This window comes from Callithrix jacchus, chromosome 18 (genome assembly GCF_049354715.1).
Source record: "Callithrix jacchus isolate 240 chromosome 18, calJac240_pri, whole genome shotgun sequence".
Lineage (NCBI taxonomy): Eukaryota > Metazoa > Chordata > Mammalia > Primates > Cebidae > Callithrix > Callithrix jacchus.
In genome coordinates, this window is record NC_133519.1 from 10653703 (window position 1) to 10672566 (window position 18864).

Genomic DNA, 18864 nt, shown 5'->3' on the forward strand with positions numbered 1-18864 from the left:
TTGCAGTTATGCCAGATAATAGCCCTGTGATCCTCCTAAGTGTTCAAGTACAAAGAAGAGTTGCACATCTCTCACTTTAAATCAAAAGCTAGAAGTAATTGAGCTTATTGAGAAAGGCATGTTGAAAGCCAAGACAGGCCAGAACCTAGCCTGGGCCTCTTGTACCAAACAGTCAGCCATGCTGTGAATGTAGAGGAAAACTGCTTGAAGGAAATTAAAAATGCCCACTCTGGTGGACACACAAATGACAAGAAAATGAAACAGTCTTAGAAAATTTGAGTGGTCTAGATAAAAGAGTAAACCTGCCAAGCACGCCCTTACGTCAAAACCTAATCCAGAACAAGACCCTAACTGTCTTCTATTCTAAGAAGGCTGAGAGAGGTGAGGAAGCTACAGAAGAAAAGTTCGAAGCCAGCAGATGTTGGTTCAAGAGGTTTAAAATTCCCTCCCTCCCTCTCTCCCTTCCTCCCTCTCTTTCTTCCTTCCTTCTTTCTTTCTTTCTTTTTTTCTTCCTTGTCTTTTGGAGACAGGTTTTCACTCTGTTGCCCAGGTTGGAGTACAGTGGTATAATCATACCTCACTGTAACCTCAAACTCCTGGGTTCAAGTGATCCTCCCACCTCAGCCTCCCAAGTAGGTGAGACTACGAGTGCGTGCCACCATGCCCAGCTAACTTTTATTTTTATTTTTTGTAGAGATAAAGGTCTCCCAGTGTGGCCCAGGCTGGTGTCAAACTCCCAGATTGCTCAAGCAATCATCCCACCTTAGCCTTCCAAAGCATCAGAATTACAGGCATGAACCACCATGCTTAGCCAATATTCTTTCTTTCTTTAAATTCTTTTTTTTTTCTTTTTTGAGATGGAGTTTCGCTCTTGTTGCCCAGGCTGGAGTGCAATGGTGCGATCTTGGCTCATCGCAACCTCTGCTTCCGGGGTTCAAGCAATTCTCCTGCCTCAGCCTCCTGAGTAGCTGGGATTACAGGCACACACCACCACGCCCAGCTAATTTTGTATTTTTAGTAGAGACGGGGTTTCTCCATGTTGGTCAGGCTGGTCTTGAACTGCTGACCTCAGGTGATCCACCGCCTCAGCCTCACAAAGTCTTGGGATTACAGCCACTGCCGGGATTACACCCGGCCTTCTTTCTTTAAATTCTTATTGTTTATTTATTTATGTATGTATTTATTTTACCACTTCTGTAGAGGAAGAAAGAAGAATGACTTGCGTCTACACCAACACACACTGGGCCCTTGTTGGCCACAGCTTCTTTCAGGACATCTTCTCTGCCATAAGGAAGTTCTGTGTACTTTGAACACGTGGCAGCACGATACTTTGAGTCATATTGACATTTCTGATCCTGCAAAAAGAAGTATAAACCAGATAAAGAAGCATACTTCAACTCCTTTATAAATCACCAGTATCCATAGCCTGGATTTTAAATATGTCTTCTTTCCTCAATTTTTTCATGTGTCCAAGGCTCCTTCCTTTGCAAAGCTTCCAAACCCTAACAATCTCAGGTTTCACCAATAATGGGGAAATACAGAACTATTCTATTTTTTCAAATTGTGAACATCTTCATACATGCAAAATTTGCCAGGACAATGTCCCCTCAGACTCTGAGGTAGACTGTAGGGAAATATGACATAGAGATGATAAACTCTAGATGAGAGCTTTAGAATCTTTTTGATGCCTGCAATGACCAGCAGTTGAAATGATGGTATATAAAGACCACATAATAATATATATAAAGACTGGGAAACACAAGTGTATTTCAAGTGGGAAAAGGAAAGCTATAAATTCATGTTTGTTGTATATAAACTATGTTTTGTATGTAGTTATTTACATTATTTATTTTTTTAAGACAGGCTCTCACTCCATTGTCCAGGCTGGAGTGCAGTGGCACGATCATAGCTCACTGCAGCCTGATGCCTCCACCTCCTGGGCTCAAGTGATTCTCCCACCTCAGCTTCTTGAGTAGCTGAAACTGCTGTGAAGGTGCACACCACCATGCTTGGCCAATTTTTTTTATTTTTAGTAGAGGTGAGGTCTCGCTATGTTGCACAGGCTGGTCTCAAACTCTTGAGTTCAAGCAAGCCTCCCAGCTCAACCTTCCAAAGTGCTAAGATCACAGGCATGAGCCACCACACCTGGCCAACTGCGTTTTGTAAGTGCTTAACAGGAAAATAACTTGAAAGAAATAAACCAAAATAATAGTGGTTAAGGTAGAAGGTTTTTGAGTAATATTTTTATCTTTAAAAAATCTTCTGTAACATGACATAATCCTTAGGTTATTGTTATAATCTTTATAATATCATTTGACAAAATGTATTCCTGTGAGGAAGAGGAAAGCATTATTTAGCTTCTCAGTAGGTGGAAGAATGAAGTTGTTAATGATCTGAGAATAAGGTTGAGCATGGGAGGCTTCAGAAGAAAAAGCTTAAATACATAGAAGTAATTTTAAGGATAGTTTGCTTAAAATCTGTCTTTTTTTTTTTTTTTTTGAGACTGAGTCTTGCTCTGTTGCTGAGGCTGGAGCACAGTGACCTGATATTGGCTCACTGCACCTCCGCCTCCGGAGTCCAAGTGAGTCTCCTGCCTCAGCCTCCCAAATAGCTGGGACCACAGATGTGTGCCAACACGCCCGGCTAAATTTTGTATTTTTGGTTCAGACGGGGTTTCACCATGTTGGCCAGGCTGGTCTCAAATTCTTGACCTCAGGTGATTCACCCACCTCGGCCTCCCAAAGTGCTGGGATTACAGGTGTGAACCACTGCGCCCGGCCATTAAAATTTGTTTTTAAGCATGAATACTACTTTTCATACTAATGATATATTAAGAAGAGTACTACATCAGAAAGAGAACTTTTGAGAATTTAAGAATTCCTGGCTGGGCGAGGTGGCTCATGCCTGTAATCCCAGCACTTTGGGATTCATCTGTCCCAAGGCGAACAAATCACAAGGTCAGAAGACGGAGATTATCCTGGCTAACACACTAAAACCTTGTCTCTACTAAAAATACAAAAAAGTAGCCGGGTGTGGTGTTGGGGGCCTGTAGTCCCAGCTACTCAGGAGGCTGAGGCAGGAGAATCACTTGAACCCAAGAGGTGGAGGTTGCAGTGAGCTGAGATTGTGCCACTGAAATCCAGCGTGGGTGACAGAGTGAGATTCTGTCTAAAAAAAAAAAAATTCCCCTTCAGGGTTTTATCTCACACATAATACTGCTTCTCAAGCAACTGGTATGTGGCAAGCCCAGTGCAATCGGTCAATGGATAACACAAGGTCATGTAGAAACACAAAAAGTTTCCCTGTGACGCACCATGGCTTTGTAGGGATAGGAAGCTTCTGAGTCGATGCCTTTGTTATCAATGATGTACTGGAAAGCCTCTGTCATGAAGCCACCATTGCAGCCTTTGTTTCCATACTTTTCAGAGCAGTCCACCAGGTTCTGGGCACTGAGAGACACCAGCTTTCCTGTTTTCAGTTTCAGCTGTGCTTCCAGGGCCCCCACAGCACTGAAAGCCCAGCAGGCACCACAAGAACCCTGAAACAGATACAAGGTCACAAATGCAAATCAGAAAATCATTTGAAATGACTTCTGCAACGAACTGGACAACGCCCAGCTACATCAGCTCTGTCCCTGGTTCCCAGAAACAGCTCCCCCACTACAGTTTCCTTCTGCCTTTGACAATGGGAATGAAGACTAAACACTTGATTGTTATCTAGGCAAGGTGCAACCTTGAAGGAGATTTGCAATTGGCCAAGCTCAGAGCATAATGGTCATATTCAAGTATATTAAGAAACAATACTCACTGAACACATACCAAATCACACCTGTTTTCACCTGTAAGTAAGGGAGGTAGTTGCCTACAGTAATGAGATTTGAGAGAAGCTAGGATGATTTCCTTGACCTAAAATACCCTTTCTCCTGCCAAATGATGACTGAAACATAAGAAGTGTAATCCTAGGTTGGCATTTTTCAAACCTTATTATCCTCAGAATTTTTTTGATCAAAAAATATTTTAGGCCGGGCGTGGTGGCTCATGGCTGTAATCCCAGTACTTTGGGAGGCCGAGGCGGGTGAATCACGAGGTCAAGAGATCGAGACCATCCTGGTCAACATGGTGAAACCCCGTCTCTACTAAAAATACAAAAAATTAGCTGGGCACGGTAGTGCATGCCTGTAATCCCAGCTACTCAGGAGGCCGAGGCAGGAGAATTGCCTGAACCCAGGAGGCGGAGGTTGCGGTGAGCCAAATTCGCGCCATTGCACTCCAGCCTGGGTAACAAGAGCGAAACTCCGTCCCCCCCAAAAAAACCAAAACATATTTTACAAGGAGGCATAAACAAACAGAAAAAGGCAAATCTGCTTTAGTTTTAAAGGGGGAAAAATGTCCAGAGCCCCATCACAATTGTTCTCTTTCTCTCTCCCACCTTGCTCTCCACCCAAAGAAAGGAGCTCATTAACTTACTCAGAGTTAACATCTAAATATGTTGTTTATTGGGTCTTCTAAAGCTGTTATTTTAGAGAACTTCCGGTAAGAAATCCAAAACTAGTTGAAAGAAAAATATGTAGGTGGAAAAGAATAAGAGATTAGCAGTACCTTTCCTTCTTTTTGTTTTGTTTTGTTTTGAGACAGGATTTCCACTCAGACTGAAGGGCAGTGGTGCAATCATGGCTCACTATAACCTCAGTATCCCAAGCTCAAGCAATCCTCCCATGTCAGCCCCACAAGTAGCTGGGACTACAGGTGTGCACCATGCCTAGATAATTTTTATTTTTATATTTTGTAGAGATAGGGTCTCACTATATTGCCTAGGTTGGTTTCTAACTCCTGGGCTCAAGTGATCTTCCTGCCTCTGCTTCCCGAAGTGCTGGAATCACAGACATGAGCCACTGAGCCTGACCATCATTTACTTCCTAACACATTTTTACTTCCTTCATTGATCACAAGCTGGGGCAGCTGCTCAGAATGCTCTGATTCCTCTCACTTACCCTGACCTCTGTGGTGACACATGTGTTTTATCTCTAACTAATTTAGGATTTTTGCAGATTTTTTTTTTTGAGATGGAGTTTCGCTCTTGTTACCCAGGCTGGAGTGCAATGGGCGATCTCGGCTCACAGCAACCTCCGCCTCCTGGGTTCAGGCAATTCTCCTGCCTCAGCCTCCTGAGTAGCTGGGACTACAGGCGTGCGCCACCATGCCCAGCTAATTTTTGTATTTTTAGTAGAGACGGGGTTTCACCTTGTTGACCAGGATGGTCTCAATCTCTTGACCTCGTGATCTACCCGCCTTGGCCTCCCAAAGTGCTGGGATTATAGGCTTGAGCCACCATGCCCAGCCTTTTGCAGATTTTTAAAACAAGCAAACTATGGAAAATACAACAGCATAGGAACAATGATTTTATAAGGCACACATTTCATATGCTTAAGACTAGCCATGAATTAACTTGAGTGGCACAATTTATAGACCACTCCAGCTCTAGTTGTCTCTTCTCCTTCAACTCTGAAATTCACAAGTAAACTGGGGAGAGAAACTTCCCGATCACCAGGGTTCCCTCACATAATACCGCTTCTCAAGCAATTGGCTTGTTGGAGAGTCCAGGGCAGTCAAAGGGTAACATGAGCAGTAAACGTCTGTCTTAAACACCCATTTGCTTAGTTCAGTGTCTGTCTAAGTAGGTGGCTCTATGACCACTTAGAAAAGCACTGTGGGGCCTGAATGCAGGGGCTCATGCCTCTAATCCAACACTTTGGGAGGCGGAGGTGGGAGGATCACTTGAGTTCAGGAGCTTGAGACCAGCTTGGGCAACATAGCAAAACCCACCTCTACTAAAAATACACACACACACACACACACACACACACACACACACACGAAAGCAGGGTGTGGTGGTGCGTGCCTGTAGTCACTCTGTAGGTTGAGGTGGGAGGATCACTTGAGCCCAAGAGGCAGAAGTTGCAGTGAGGCCAGATTGCACCACTGCAGTCCAGCCTGGGCAACAGAGGGAGACCCTGTCTCAAAAGAAAAAACAAAAAACCACTGTAGGGAATCCAGTTGTCCCTCAGTATCAACAAGGAATTGGTTCCAGGACTCCTGAGTATACCAAAAGTCGAGAATGTTTAAGTCCCTTATATAAATGACTGAGTTTTGCAAATAACCTACACATCCTCCTATATGCCTTTTTTTTTTTTTTTTAAGATAGGATCTCACTCTATTGCTCATGCTGGAGTGCAGTCGTGCGACCTCAGCTCACTGTAACCTCTGCCCCAGGTTCAAGTGAGTCTCCTGCCTCATCCTCCCAGGTAGCTGGGATTACAGGTATCCACCACCACACCCGGCTAATTTTTATATTTTTAGTAGAGACAGGGTTTCACCATGTTGGCCAAGCTGGTCTTGAACTCCTGACCTCAGGTGATCTGCCTCCCTTGGCCTAAAAATTGCTGGGATTACAGGTGTGAGCAACTACACGCAGCCCTCCCAAATTCATTCTTTCTTTTTCTTTCTTTCATTCGTTCCTTCCTTCTTTCTTTAAGATGGAGTCTCACTCTTGCTCAGGCAACCTCTGCCTCCCAGGTTCAAGTGATTCTCCTGCCCAAGTAGCTGGGATTACAGGCATGCCACCAGGCCCAGCTAATTTTTGTATTTTCAGTAGAGGTGGTGTTTCATTATGTTAGCCAAGCTGGTCTCAAACTCCTGGCCGCAGGTGATCCGCCTGTCTCAGCCTCCCAAAGTACTGGGATTATAGGCATGAGCCACCATGCCTGGCCTATTTTTTATTTTCATTTTTTTCTGGATATTTTTGATCCACGGTTGGTGGAATCTGCAGATGTGGAACCTGTGGATATGGAAGGCCAACGCAATAAATAAAGTATAATATGTGATCCTTGCCCTTAAGCAACTTAAAATTTAGTTGGGAAGACAAGAATAACAAAAATGATTAGAAAGTAACATGTGGGACTGTAAGATTCACGGTCAAATTCTGTAGGTAAACTAAGCGTTTAAAGAGAGCTCTACCTAGGGTTCAGAGGCTTGGGATGGTAATACTCACTTGATATTTCACTTCGGTAACACACCCCTTTTCTCTCCAGTCCACAGAATCAGGCAACATCTGATTAGGGTTTGACTTATACGTGATATTTCTCTGCCACTGGCTGGGAACTCTCAGGGAACTCATCAAAGACATCACTTCTTCACTGGTCTACAAAGCAAACATACAGTCAGGCATCATTTGATGCCTGGAATATGTTCTGAGAAATGCATCATTAGGTGATTTTGTCACTGTACAAACACCACAGTGTATACTTACACAAACCTAGAAAGTATCAGCTCCTACATACCTAGGCAGTATGGTAGGGTCCATTGCTCCTAGACTACAAAACCTGTACTGTGGTTTTGTACTGTACTGAAGGTTGTAGGCATTTCTGGAACAATATGAAGTACTTGTGTATCTAAATATAGCTAAACATAGAAAAGGTACAGTGAAAATACAGTATAAAAAGTAAAAATGGGGGCCGGGGGTGGTGGTTCACCCCTGTAATCCCGGCACTTTGGGAGACCAAGGTGGGTGGATCACCTAAGGTCAGGAGTTGGAGACCAGCCTGGCCAACATGGTAAAACCCTGTCTCTACTAAAAATATAAAAGTTAACTAGGCGTGGTGGTGTACGCCTGTAATCCCAGCTACTTGGGAGGCTGAGGCAGGAGAAACACTTGAGACTGGGAGGTGGAGGTTGCAGTGAACTGAGATTGCATCACTGCACTCCAGCCTGGGCAACAGAGTGAAACTCCATCTCAAAAAAAAAAAAGAAAAAAGTAAAAATGGTACCCCTATATAGCGCATTTATCATGAAATGACTGGAGTCACTCTGAGTGAGTCAGTGAGTGAGAGGTGAGTGAATGTGAAGACCCAGGGCGTTACTGGAGACTTTATAAACACCGTACACTTAGGCTACACTGAACTTGTATTTTTTTCTTTCTTCACTAATAAATTAACCTTAGTTTACAGCAACTTTTTTACTTAATAAACTTTTAATTTTTTAGATGTTTTGTCTTTTATAGTAATACTCAAAATACAAACACATTTTATAGCTGTACAAAAATACTTTCATCTTTATAGCCTTCTTTTATAAGCTTTTTCTATTTTTAATGTTTTAAAACTTAAAAATTTTTTTTGTTAAAAACGAAAATACACACACCCATACACATTAGCCTAGGCCTATACAAGGTCAGGAGCGTCAGTGTCACTGTATTCCATCTCCACCTCTTGTCCCATTGGAAGGTCTTCAGGGGCAATACCACGCATGGAGCTGTCACCTGATAACAATGTTTTCTGCCGGATACCTCCTGAAGGACCAGCCTGAGGCTGTTTTACGGTTAACTTTTTTTAAGTATGTGCACACTCTAAAATAACAATGAAAAGTATAGTATAGTAAATACATAAACCAGTATCGGAGTCATTTATTCCTGTTGAGCATTTTGTGCTGTGCATAACTTTATGTGCTGTACTTTATGCCACTGGCAGAGCAGTAGGTTTATTACAGCAGCTTCCCAACAAACAGGTGAGCAGTGTGTTGTGCTACATTGTTACGATGGCTACAACATCACTCCCTAGGCAAGAGGTACTTTTCAGCTCTATTATAATCTTAAAGTAACACCATGGCATATGCGGTTCATCAATGCCCAAAATGAATATGGCCCATGACTGTATATCTCCTTCCTTCCTTCCTTTTCTTCCTTCCTTCCCTCCCCCCTGCTTTCTCCTTCCTTCCTTCCTTCTTTCACCAGAGTGTCACTCTTATTGCCCAGGCTGGACTGCAATGGCGCAATCTTGGCTCACCGCAACCTCCACCTCCTGGGTTCAAGCAATTCTGCTGCCTCTGCCTCCCTAGTAGCTGGGATTACAGGCGCGCGCCACCACGGCTGGCTAATTTTGTATTTTTAGGATAGATGGGGTTTCTCTATGTTGGACAGGCTGGTCTCAAACTCCCAACTTCAGGTGATCCACCCGCCTCAGCCTCCCAAAGTGCTGGGATTACAGGCATGAGCCACCACACCCAGCCTATCCTTCTTTCTAATATCCTAATAACTGTAACTGTGAATATATTTTAAAACTGACATGGAATAAAAAACTGAGAAAAACCAGTAATCGTTGTGACCAGCATAGGTTCCATTAGGAGCTGGTGGGGTGAATTATCTGTGTTTGTTTAGTTTCACTTGCCACTAGCATCCTAGTTAGGCACCCTCATGGGGAAGGAGATAAAGAGAATGGTAAAAACTAGAAGTTACAGGGAGCCAGATTTTTGTTTCAAAGCAAGGCAGAATTTCATAAAAGGGCTGTCTAAAAAGTGGACTAAACTGGCTTCCCATGAGATGGGGAGTTACAAAGGCAGTTCCTGCAGGTAAGAAGGAATGTAGTCTATCTACGGTGTTCTCTTGTTCACTTGGGCCACAGCGGTAAAGTTGTACAGGACTGAACAGAATCTGAAAACCAACAGGAGATTATTTGTGATTTTAAATACCCACATGCTCCCATTAAGAAAGCAGATGGGGCCGGGCACGGTGACTCACACCAGTAATCCCAGCGTTTTGGGAGGCTGAAGCGGGTGGATGAAAAGGTCAAGAGATGGAGGCCATCTGGCCAACATGGTGAAACCCCATCTCTACTAAAAATACAAAAAATTAGCCGGGCGTGGTGGTGCGTGCCTGTAGTCCCAGCTACTCGGGAGGCTGAGGCAGGAGAATTGCTTGAACCCAGGAGGCGGAGGTTGCGGTGAGCTGGGATCGCCACACTGTACTCCAGCCTGGTGACAGAGCAAGATTCCATCTCAAGAAAAGAAAAAAGAAAGTAGAAAGCAGATGGACCATTTTAAATTGTCAATCTAGACTTAAATAAGTATGGCAACTTACTATAAAGGCTAAAAGCCTGTGGATAGTCTTTAGGCAGTACTTTCTGGAATTTATTTAAAAAATTAAAACAATGGTAGTCCGTGAGTGTAAAATTTCCTCTAAAGAAGAGATCTGTTAAAGAAAGCAGTCAAAGTAGAACTAAGTGAGAATTTCTGTACATGTTCTCATGCTCTTACATTCCTCTGCCTTCCAACTTGGTACTACACATTCCTCTGTCGCTGTTTTTTACCTTCCAATTGCTTTTGAGGAGACAGAAAGGGAATGATGCTTACCCAGGTGTGAAAGTGGGATTCTTTGTCATGTACCTACCATGTCTCCCAGGTGGTTCATGCCCAGATCATATGAGTGCATTCCCATTGAATGCTCCAGGTTGTGAAGCATCACAAACTTTAGATTCTTTTCCCAGATGAGACGTCGTACTGCTTCTTCATTCTAAAACATAGCGAAGAAGAACATAGTCATACTGCATCCCTGACAATAAGTGTTCAATGATGAAAATGGCTTTTTTTTTGAGATGGAGTCTTAGTCTGTCGCCCAAGTTGGAGTCCAGTGGCAAAATCTCAGCTCACTGCCACCTCTGCATCCTGGGTTCAAGTGACTCTCCTGCCTCAGCCCCCGAGTAGCTGGGATTACAGGCACATGCCACCACACCCAGCTAATTTTTTTATTTTTAGTAGGGATGGGGTTTTACCCTGTTGGCCAGGATAGTCTCAATCTCTTGACCTCGTGATCCGCCCGACTCAGCCTCCCAAAGTGCTGGGATTACAGGTGTGAGCCACTGCACCCAGCTGAAATTAGCATTTTTGAAGCATTCTACCAAATATGGATCTGCCTGAGAGAATGAAAATAAATGAATATATCCAATATAACTGCTAACTTCACATATTAATCTTAATTCTTGCTCTTAATTGCTTTGATGGTGATTAATATTATTTTATGATAAACAATGAATTTTCTTCTTTTAAAAATTTATTATTATTGGTTTTCATATTGTTTTTTAGAGAGAGTCTCCCTCTGTCCAACAGGCTGAATGGAGTGCAGTGAAGTAGCGGTGATTACTGCTCACTGCAGCCTTGACCTCTTGGGACCCAGCAATCTTCATACCTCAGCCTCCTGCGTAGCTGGGATCACTGATGTGTGCCACTGCAGCCAGTTTTTTTTTTTTTTTTTGGTAGACACTGGGTCTCCCTATGTTGCCCAGGCTCATCTTGAATTCCTGGGCTCAAGCAATCCTCCATCAGCCTCTCAATGTGCTGGGATTATAGGTGTGAGCCACTGTGTTCAGCATTTCTTTCTTTTTTTTTTTTACAGAGTCTTGTTCTGTTGCCCAGGCTGAAGTACAGTGCTATGATCACAGCTCACTGGCGCCTCAAACTCTTGGGCTCAAACTATCCTCCCATCTCAGCTGCCTGGGTAGCTAGGACTACAAGCATACACCACCACAACCAGCTTATTATTATTATTATTATTTGTTTTTGGAGAGACAGGGTCTCCCTATGTTGCCCAGGCTGGTCTAAACTCCTAGCCTTAAAGAATCCTTCCCCCTTGGCCTCCCAAAGTGCTGGGATTATGGGCATGAACCATGCACCCAGTCATGATTTTCTTTCTTTTTGATGTTTTATAACTTCATTACATGTGTCTGGGTGTAGGTTTCTTTATTTACCTTCAGCTGTGTACTTTTGATTGGATGACTCAGGACCTTTTCTCATATCTGGAAAATTCTCAACCAGTGTCTCTGCATATATTGCTTCTCCACCATTCCATCTAATTCTCTTCTTCTGAAACTCCTATTTGAAGTATTTAGGAGCCTCAGACTCTCTCTCACCTCTCTGACTTGTGATTTCATAGATTTTTCTTTTCTGGGTGAATGCCTCAGCACTATATTTTAGATGACTGATTCTATCCAACTCTTTCCAGTCTGGGAATCCTTTTGATTTTTATTGTAATGACAATATTTTTTATTTCCAAAATTTCTAATTTATTTTGCAATTTCTTTTTCATTAGTGTGTATATTATTCCTCTATATATAGTCTTTTGAAAAGTCATTTTTGGTTCTATTATTTTAATTTTATTCAGAGTGAATTTTTACACACTGCCTGTTAATTTTCTTTTCCTCTAGGAGATTCATTTACATAGAAAACAATAATGTAGAAGGCAAGGTGGATGGTGCCTCCTAGAATAGCTGAAGCCAGAGTTTCCAATAAGCTAGAACCCCAGGGAGCAGTTAGCACAACTCTCTTTTGCCTCATTTCATTGAGCGGGTGAGGCCAGGCCCAGACCCTAGTTTTAGGCACTGGGTAGCAAGTTTGGATGCAGGTTTCTCTCCCTTGGAGGAAGGTTTTACTGTTACCCTGGTAAGGGACAGAATGGGCATGCATGATGGGCATACGTTCAGACCACAAGATGAGAAGCAATGGTATAGAGACAAATCTAAGTACAAGAAAGGAAAAGAGGCCAGGCGCGGTGGCTCACGCCTGTCATCCCAGCACTTTGGAAGGTCAAGGCGGGTGGATCACAAGGTCAAGAGATCAAGACCATCCTGGTCAACATGGTGAAACCCCATCTCTACTAAAAATACAAAAAATTAGCTGGGCATGGTGGTGCGTGCCTGTAATCCCAGCTACTCAGGAGGCTGAGGCAGGAGAATTGCCTGAACCCAGGAGGCGGAGGTTGCGGTGAGCCGAGATCGCGCCATTGCACTCCAGCCTGGGTAACAAGAGCGAAACTCCATCTCAGAAAAAAAAAAAAAGAAAGAAAGGAAAAGAAAAAAAGAAGTGCACTTTGCGATCAACTATTAAGGTAGGATGCTAATCAAAAGTCATGTTCATCCCTCCTGAGGGACTGGAATTATTAAAAAAGGAATAGCATCCATTTAACCGGACAGTGGTGCTAATTGCACATTTAACTCCAGTCAACCTTGAAATGAGGAACCTGGTCATCAAGGGTGTGGGTGAGGGTGAAATTCATCACCACAAAGGAAACCATATGATCATTTCAATAGATGCAGAAAAAGCATTTGATGGAATTCAACATCCTTTCATGACAAACATTTCCACAAATTACGTATAGAAGGAATGTCCCTCAACACAAATAGGCCATATATGACAAGACTAAAGCTAACACCATACTCAACTGGGTGAAAATTTAAAGGCCGTTTCGCTAAGATCAGAAGAAAACAAGGGTACATACTCTCTCACCTTTTCTAGTCAATATAGTACTGAAAATCCCAGCCAGGGCAATTAGGCAAGAAAAAAATACAAGGCCTCCAAATAAGAAAGGGAAGAAGTGAAAAGAAGATAAAAATAAAAATAAAGTAATATGTAAAATAAAAATTTAAAAAAACAAAGAAAAAAAAAGAAAGGGAAGAAGTGAAATTGCCTTTGCTTGCTGATGACTTGATCATATAGAAAATCTTGGCCAGGTGTGGTGACTCATGCCTGTAATTGCAGTACTTTGGGAGGTGGAGATGGGAGGATTGTATGAATCAAGAAGTTCAATACCAGCCTGGACATCATGGCAAGACACCATCTTTACAAAAAAACAAACATAGAAATTAGCCACATGTGGTGGCATTTGCCTGTAGCCCCAGCTACTTGGAAGGCTGAGGCAAGAGAATCACTTGAGCTGGGAGTTTGAGGCTGCAGTGAGCTATGATCACACCACTTCGCTCCAACCTGAGTGACGAAGCAAGATCTCGTCTCAAAAAAAAGAAAAGAAAAGAAAAGGCTAGGTGCAGCGGTTCACGTCTGTAATCCCAGCATTTTGGGAAGCCAAGGTGGGTGGATCATGAGGTTGGCAGTTTCAGACCAGCCTGACCAACATGGTGAAACCCCATCTCTACTAAAAATACAAAAACTATCTGGGCATGGTGGCACGCGCCTGTAATCCCAGCTACTCAGGAGGCTGAGGCAGGAGAACTGCTTGAACCCAGGAGGCAAAGATTGTGCCACTGTACTCCAGCCTGGGTAACAAGAGCAAAACTCCATCTCAAAAAAAAGAGAGAGAGAGAGAGAGAAAAGAAAAGAAAGAAGAGCAAATCTTAAAGACTCCATCAAAAAACTACTAGAACTGATAAATGAATGCAATAAAGTAGGACACAAAGTAAATGTACAAAAGTCAGTAGTGTTTTTATACACTAACAACTATTTGCAAAAGAAATTAGGAAAACAATTCTGTTTACAATAGCAGTTAAAACATACTTAGGAGTTAATTTAACAAAGGAGTTGAAAGGTTGTATGCCAAAAACTATAGAACATTGATGAAAGAAATTGAAGACAAAATAAATAAATGGGAAGATATCCATGCTCATGGATTGGAAGAATTAATATTGCTAAAATGTTCATACTACCCAAAGCAAACTAGAAATTCAGTGCAATCCCTATCAAAATTCCATGCAATCCCTATCAAAATTCCAATGTTATTCTTCACAGAAATAGAAAAAAGCAATCCTCAAATTCATATGTAACTACAGAAGTCCTCAAATAGTCAAAGCAATCTTTAGCAAGAGGAACAAAGCTGGAGGCATTACAGTACCTAATTTCAAAATATATTACAAAACTATAGTAATTTAAACAGTATAGTACTTGCATAGAAACAGATGCATTTACCAAGGGACTAGGATATAGTGCCCAGAAATAACCTGCAATTTTATGGTCAACCGATTTTCAGCACAGGTGCCAAGAACACACAGTGGGGGAAGGATAATCTCTTTAATCAACAGTATTGGGAAAACTGGCTATCCACATGCAGTAAAATGAAACTGAACCCTATGTCTCTCCATATGCAATAATCAACTCAAAATGAACTAAAGCATAAATATAAGGCCTGAAACTATATAAGAAAATACAGGGGAAAACTCCACAACATTGGTTCGGGTAATGGTTTTTTGAATATGACCCCTAAAGCATAGGCAACAAGAGCAAAAATAGACAAATGTGACTCCATCAAACTACAAAGCTTTTGTACAACAAAGGAAACAATTAACAGAGTGAAAGGATAACTCATAGATTGGGAGAAAATATTTGCAAATTATACAGTTGATAAGGGGCTAATATCCCAAATATAGAAGGAACTCAAAGTAACCAAAACAGGAAAACAACCCTGTTTAAAAATGGGAAAAAGACCTGAATAGAAATTTCTCAAAAGAAGACACATACAAATGGCGAATAGATACATGAATAAATGCTCAATATCACCAATCATCAGGGAAATACAAATTAAAACCACAAAGAGATACCATCTCATATCTGTTAGAATGGCTATTATCAAAAGGATGAAAGATAAGGGTTGGTGAAGATGTGGAGAAAAGGGAGCCCTTATACACTGTTAGTGGGAATGTTAATTAGTATAGCCATTTTGGAAAACAGTGTGGCGGTTTCTCAAAAAACTAAAAATATAATGACTGTACGATCCAGCAGTCTCACTTCTGGGTCTATGTCCCAAGGAAGCGCAATCAGTATGTCAGCGAGATAGCTGCGCTATCATTGCAGGATTATTCACAATACCCAAGATACGGAATCAACCTTATAAAGTGTCCATCAAAAGATGAATCAAGAAAAAAGTGTGGTACATATTGTATTCCATACATAATGCAATATTATTTATCCTTAAAAAAGAAAGAAAATCTGTCATTTCCAACAACATGAATGAGTTCACAGAACATTATGCTAAGTGGAATAAGCCAGGCACAGAAAGACAAATAATGCATAATCCCACTTACGTGTGGAATCTAAAAAGGTTGAACTCATAGAAGTAGAGAGTAGAATGGTGGTTAGCAGAGGCTGGGAGAAGGGCAGACAGGGAAAGGGGAGATGTTAGTCACAGAGTCCAGTTTCATTTAGACAGGAAGAATAAGCTCTAGCAATCTACTGCATAGCATGGTGACTACAGATGATAATGTATTTTATATTTTAAAATTACCAAAGGGATAGATTTTAAATGTTCTCATCACAAAGAAAGGATGAGTATGTGAGGTGCTGAATGAGTTAATTAGCCTAATTTAATCATTCTGCAATGTATATGTGTATCATAACATCACATTATACTCTATATACACAATTATTTAATTATAAATAAATAAAAATAAAACGGAGTAAATAATCTACTGAGTGTCATTTTTATACAAAATAATATGTCAAATAAATAAATATATGATGCTAACTTACAAACAGAAATATTACAGTTACAGGACTTAGTTACTGAAAGCAATAGGGTTAAGGTCTTACCATCAGCAAGAATGCTTTGAAATAAAAATAAAACTACAAAATGGGAAGTGACAGCCAAGCAACACCATCTGGTCGCACTATGTGGATAATAAGGCCTTTTTAATCCTCACCCGTCTCAAATGTGGCCCTTCCTCAGGGCTTGTGCTCATTTGCCCTTGGCCTGAGACCTTCATTACGAATCTTGCTTGCTCCCTGGCTTCCATCCATTCTCTGCTCAAATGGAACGCTTATCCGTGAGCCCTTCCCTTACCCTCGTATCTTCTAGAATTCTTGCCACCACCACCACCCAGGACCCTTTCTACTACTCTCTATGACTCCCTTTATTTTTATCTACAACACTTATCACCATCTAACAAACTATGGATCTGGTTATTTTCTTATTTCCTGTCTCTCTCACTATAATATAAGCTCTATAAAAGGAATTTTGTTTTGATTCCTGCTGTATGGTACCAAGAACAGTATCTGGCAAGAAACAAGTATGTCATATTTATTTATTTATTTATTTTTGAAAGAGTCTCACTCTGTCACCCAGACTGGAGTGCAGTGGTGCCATCTCGGCTCACTGCTACCTCCGCCTCCCAGGTTCAAGCGATTCTGCCTCAGCCTCCCGAATAGCTGGGATTACAGGCACCTGGCACCATGCCTGGCTAATTTTTGTATTTTTAGTAGAGATAGGGTTTCACCATGTTGGCCAGGCTGGTCTCGAAATCCTGACCTCAGGTGATCTGCCCCCCGTTTGGCCTCCCAAAGTGCTGGGATTACAGGCATGAGCCACCGTGCCCAGACTAAATATTTGCCGACAACACTGCCTATAAGAACGCAATTTTGAGAGGTAGAAAACAGTACACTCCTGTAAAAGCATATCACTCGAGTGGCAATCCAATCCAGTCTACCTTTTCTTTATATTGTTTGCCATAGGTTTTCTTCCAGAGATTCCAGTGGTGATCCAGGGTGGGATCTTTAAGCAATTGCGCCACTGCAGAGGAGCACACGAAGAGCACACAAACCAGCTGTTTCATTCTGTGTGAAGAAAGGTAACATAGGAAGTGTAGCTATTAACTGCATATGTTGTGACCATATTTTTCATAATAGAAAATAACAATGTGAAGTCTATCAAAGGGACAGACTATTATAAATCAAAATTACACAGGAAAATTCCTGGGAAATAGTCACAGGGAATAACTGCAAATTTATGTCTGAAATACTACTTCCAATACTTAGTAGCACTTTAAAAAGTGATTTCTGGCCGGGCGCAGTGGCTCAAGCCTGTAATCCCAGCACTTTGGGAGGCCGAGGCGGGTGGATCACGAGGTCAAGAGATCGAGACCATCCTGGCCAACATGGTGAAACCCCATCTCTACTAAAAATACAAAAATTAGCTGGGCGTGGTGGTGTGTGCCTGTAATCCCAGCTACTCAGGAGGCTGAGGCAGAATCGCTTGAACCTGGGAGGCGGAGGTAGCAGTGAGCCAGGATTGATCCACTGCACTCCAGCCTGGTGACAGAGAGAGACTCCGACTCAAAAAAATATCAAAAGTGATTTCCAGGAGTTTCTCAATATCTGGTAAACCAAACACATCTAGGGGGTTAAAAAACAGGGACTTCCCAGGATTTGCCAACAAATCTAATAAAAGGAAATCTCTCTCTCGGAAAAAAAAAAAAATCCTTAAGAAGAGGACAAACCTCTGAAAACTCAGTTTATCGTCTGAATTTCTGAATACAGGAGCTTTTCTTAACTGACCTATTTAAATATCCACAATCTTTACAGATAGTTAAAAGACAACTCTCATCTATTGCTTTCACATCTTTAGGTAGATAATTTTCCTTTTTAAGTGTTTTTTTTTCAATGATCAGATATCTGTTTCAAATGAAACAATTAACTACCCTTTATTTTTTACTTGTTTCTCCTTGCTCCCTCCTTAACTACTCTTTAAAATGGCACTTGTATATTTAATTCCAAGAGACAACAGAAATTCAGTGACTAGCTCCCTCAAACTGGATTTTACTTTCTTTTTCATTGAAAACATCTGGAATTTTAAACATGTAAACCTTCAAATTGTATTCCAAAGAAAGCCACGTTTCAGCCTCAACTTAGATGCTTAGATGCTCAAGCAGACATTAACTTTTTAAAAATAGAGAAGAGACAAATTGAGTGACACGATTTTTTAGGTTACTTCCTGAAAGCAAAGATTTAAAACCTAGCAGGCAGAACAAGCTACGAACACAAAGTGTTTGGAGACCAAATGGGGGGAAAAGAACAGTACATACGTGATAGAACTGACAGGTGCTCCCATGGTATGGTAAGGATCCTTAACTTGGTGGGCTCTCTTCTAAGATTTCACAGGCAAGGAGATTTCAGTTCAATTGACTTTAAAAAGAAATTGGAACTTGTCACATGAGGTACCCACAATGAGGAAGTGAACTTTCATTTCAGTTTCATTTAAAATCTAGCTAGCTCAGTCACCTCTAGTCCTCTCCCTATGGTCTTGGGGACAAAGTGGATACTGTAAGCCATCAAAAAGAGCCCTTGGCAGGGCACGGTGTCTCACACCTGTAATCCCAGCACTTTGGGATGCCAAGGCGGGTGGATCACCTGAGGTCAGCCTGGCCAACATAGTGAAATCCCATCTCTACTAAAAATACAAAAAAATTAGCTGGGTGTGGTGTCAGGCACCTGTAATCCCAGCTACTTGGGAGGCTGAGACAGGAGACTTGCTTGAACCCAGGAGGCAGAGTTT

At 41.8% G+C, this 18864-nt stretch overlaps 1 protein-coding gene across 5 annotated transcripts in view; it reads right to left on the minus strand.

Annotated features, from left to right (window-relative positions):
• CTSS (cathepsin S) overlaps positions 1-18472 on the minus strand; it is a 29166-nt gene extending 10694 nt beyond the window's left edge. For 4 of the 5 annotated variants that reach the window (XM_054247399.2, XM_035280156.3, XM_008984291.5 and 1 more), the window contains exons 1-6: positions 18395-18472; positions 17021-17147; positions 10213-10335; positions 7048-7197; positions 3314-3538; positions 1190-1355 (exon numbers count right to left, since the gene is read on the minus strand). In XM_054247399.2, the coding sequence (XP_054103374.1) occupies positions 1190-1355; positions 3314-3538; positions 7048-7197; positions 10213-10335; positions 17021-17147; positions 18395-18420 (817 nt within the window). In that variant the 5' untranslated portion in view covers positions 18421-18472. The remainder of the gene's footprint in view (positions 1-1189; positions 1356-3313; positions 3539-7047; positions 7198-10212; positions 10336-17020; positions 17148-18394) is intronic. The other variant, XM_008984289.5, reaches the window with a different exon arrangement.
• Between the last annotated feature and the right edge of the window lie 392 nt (positions 18473-18864).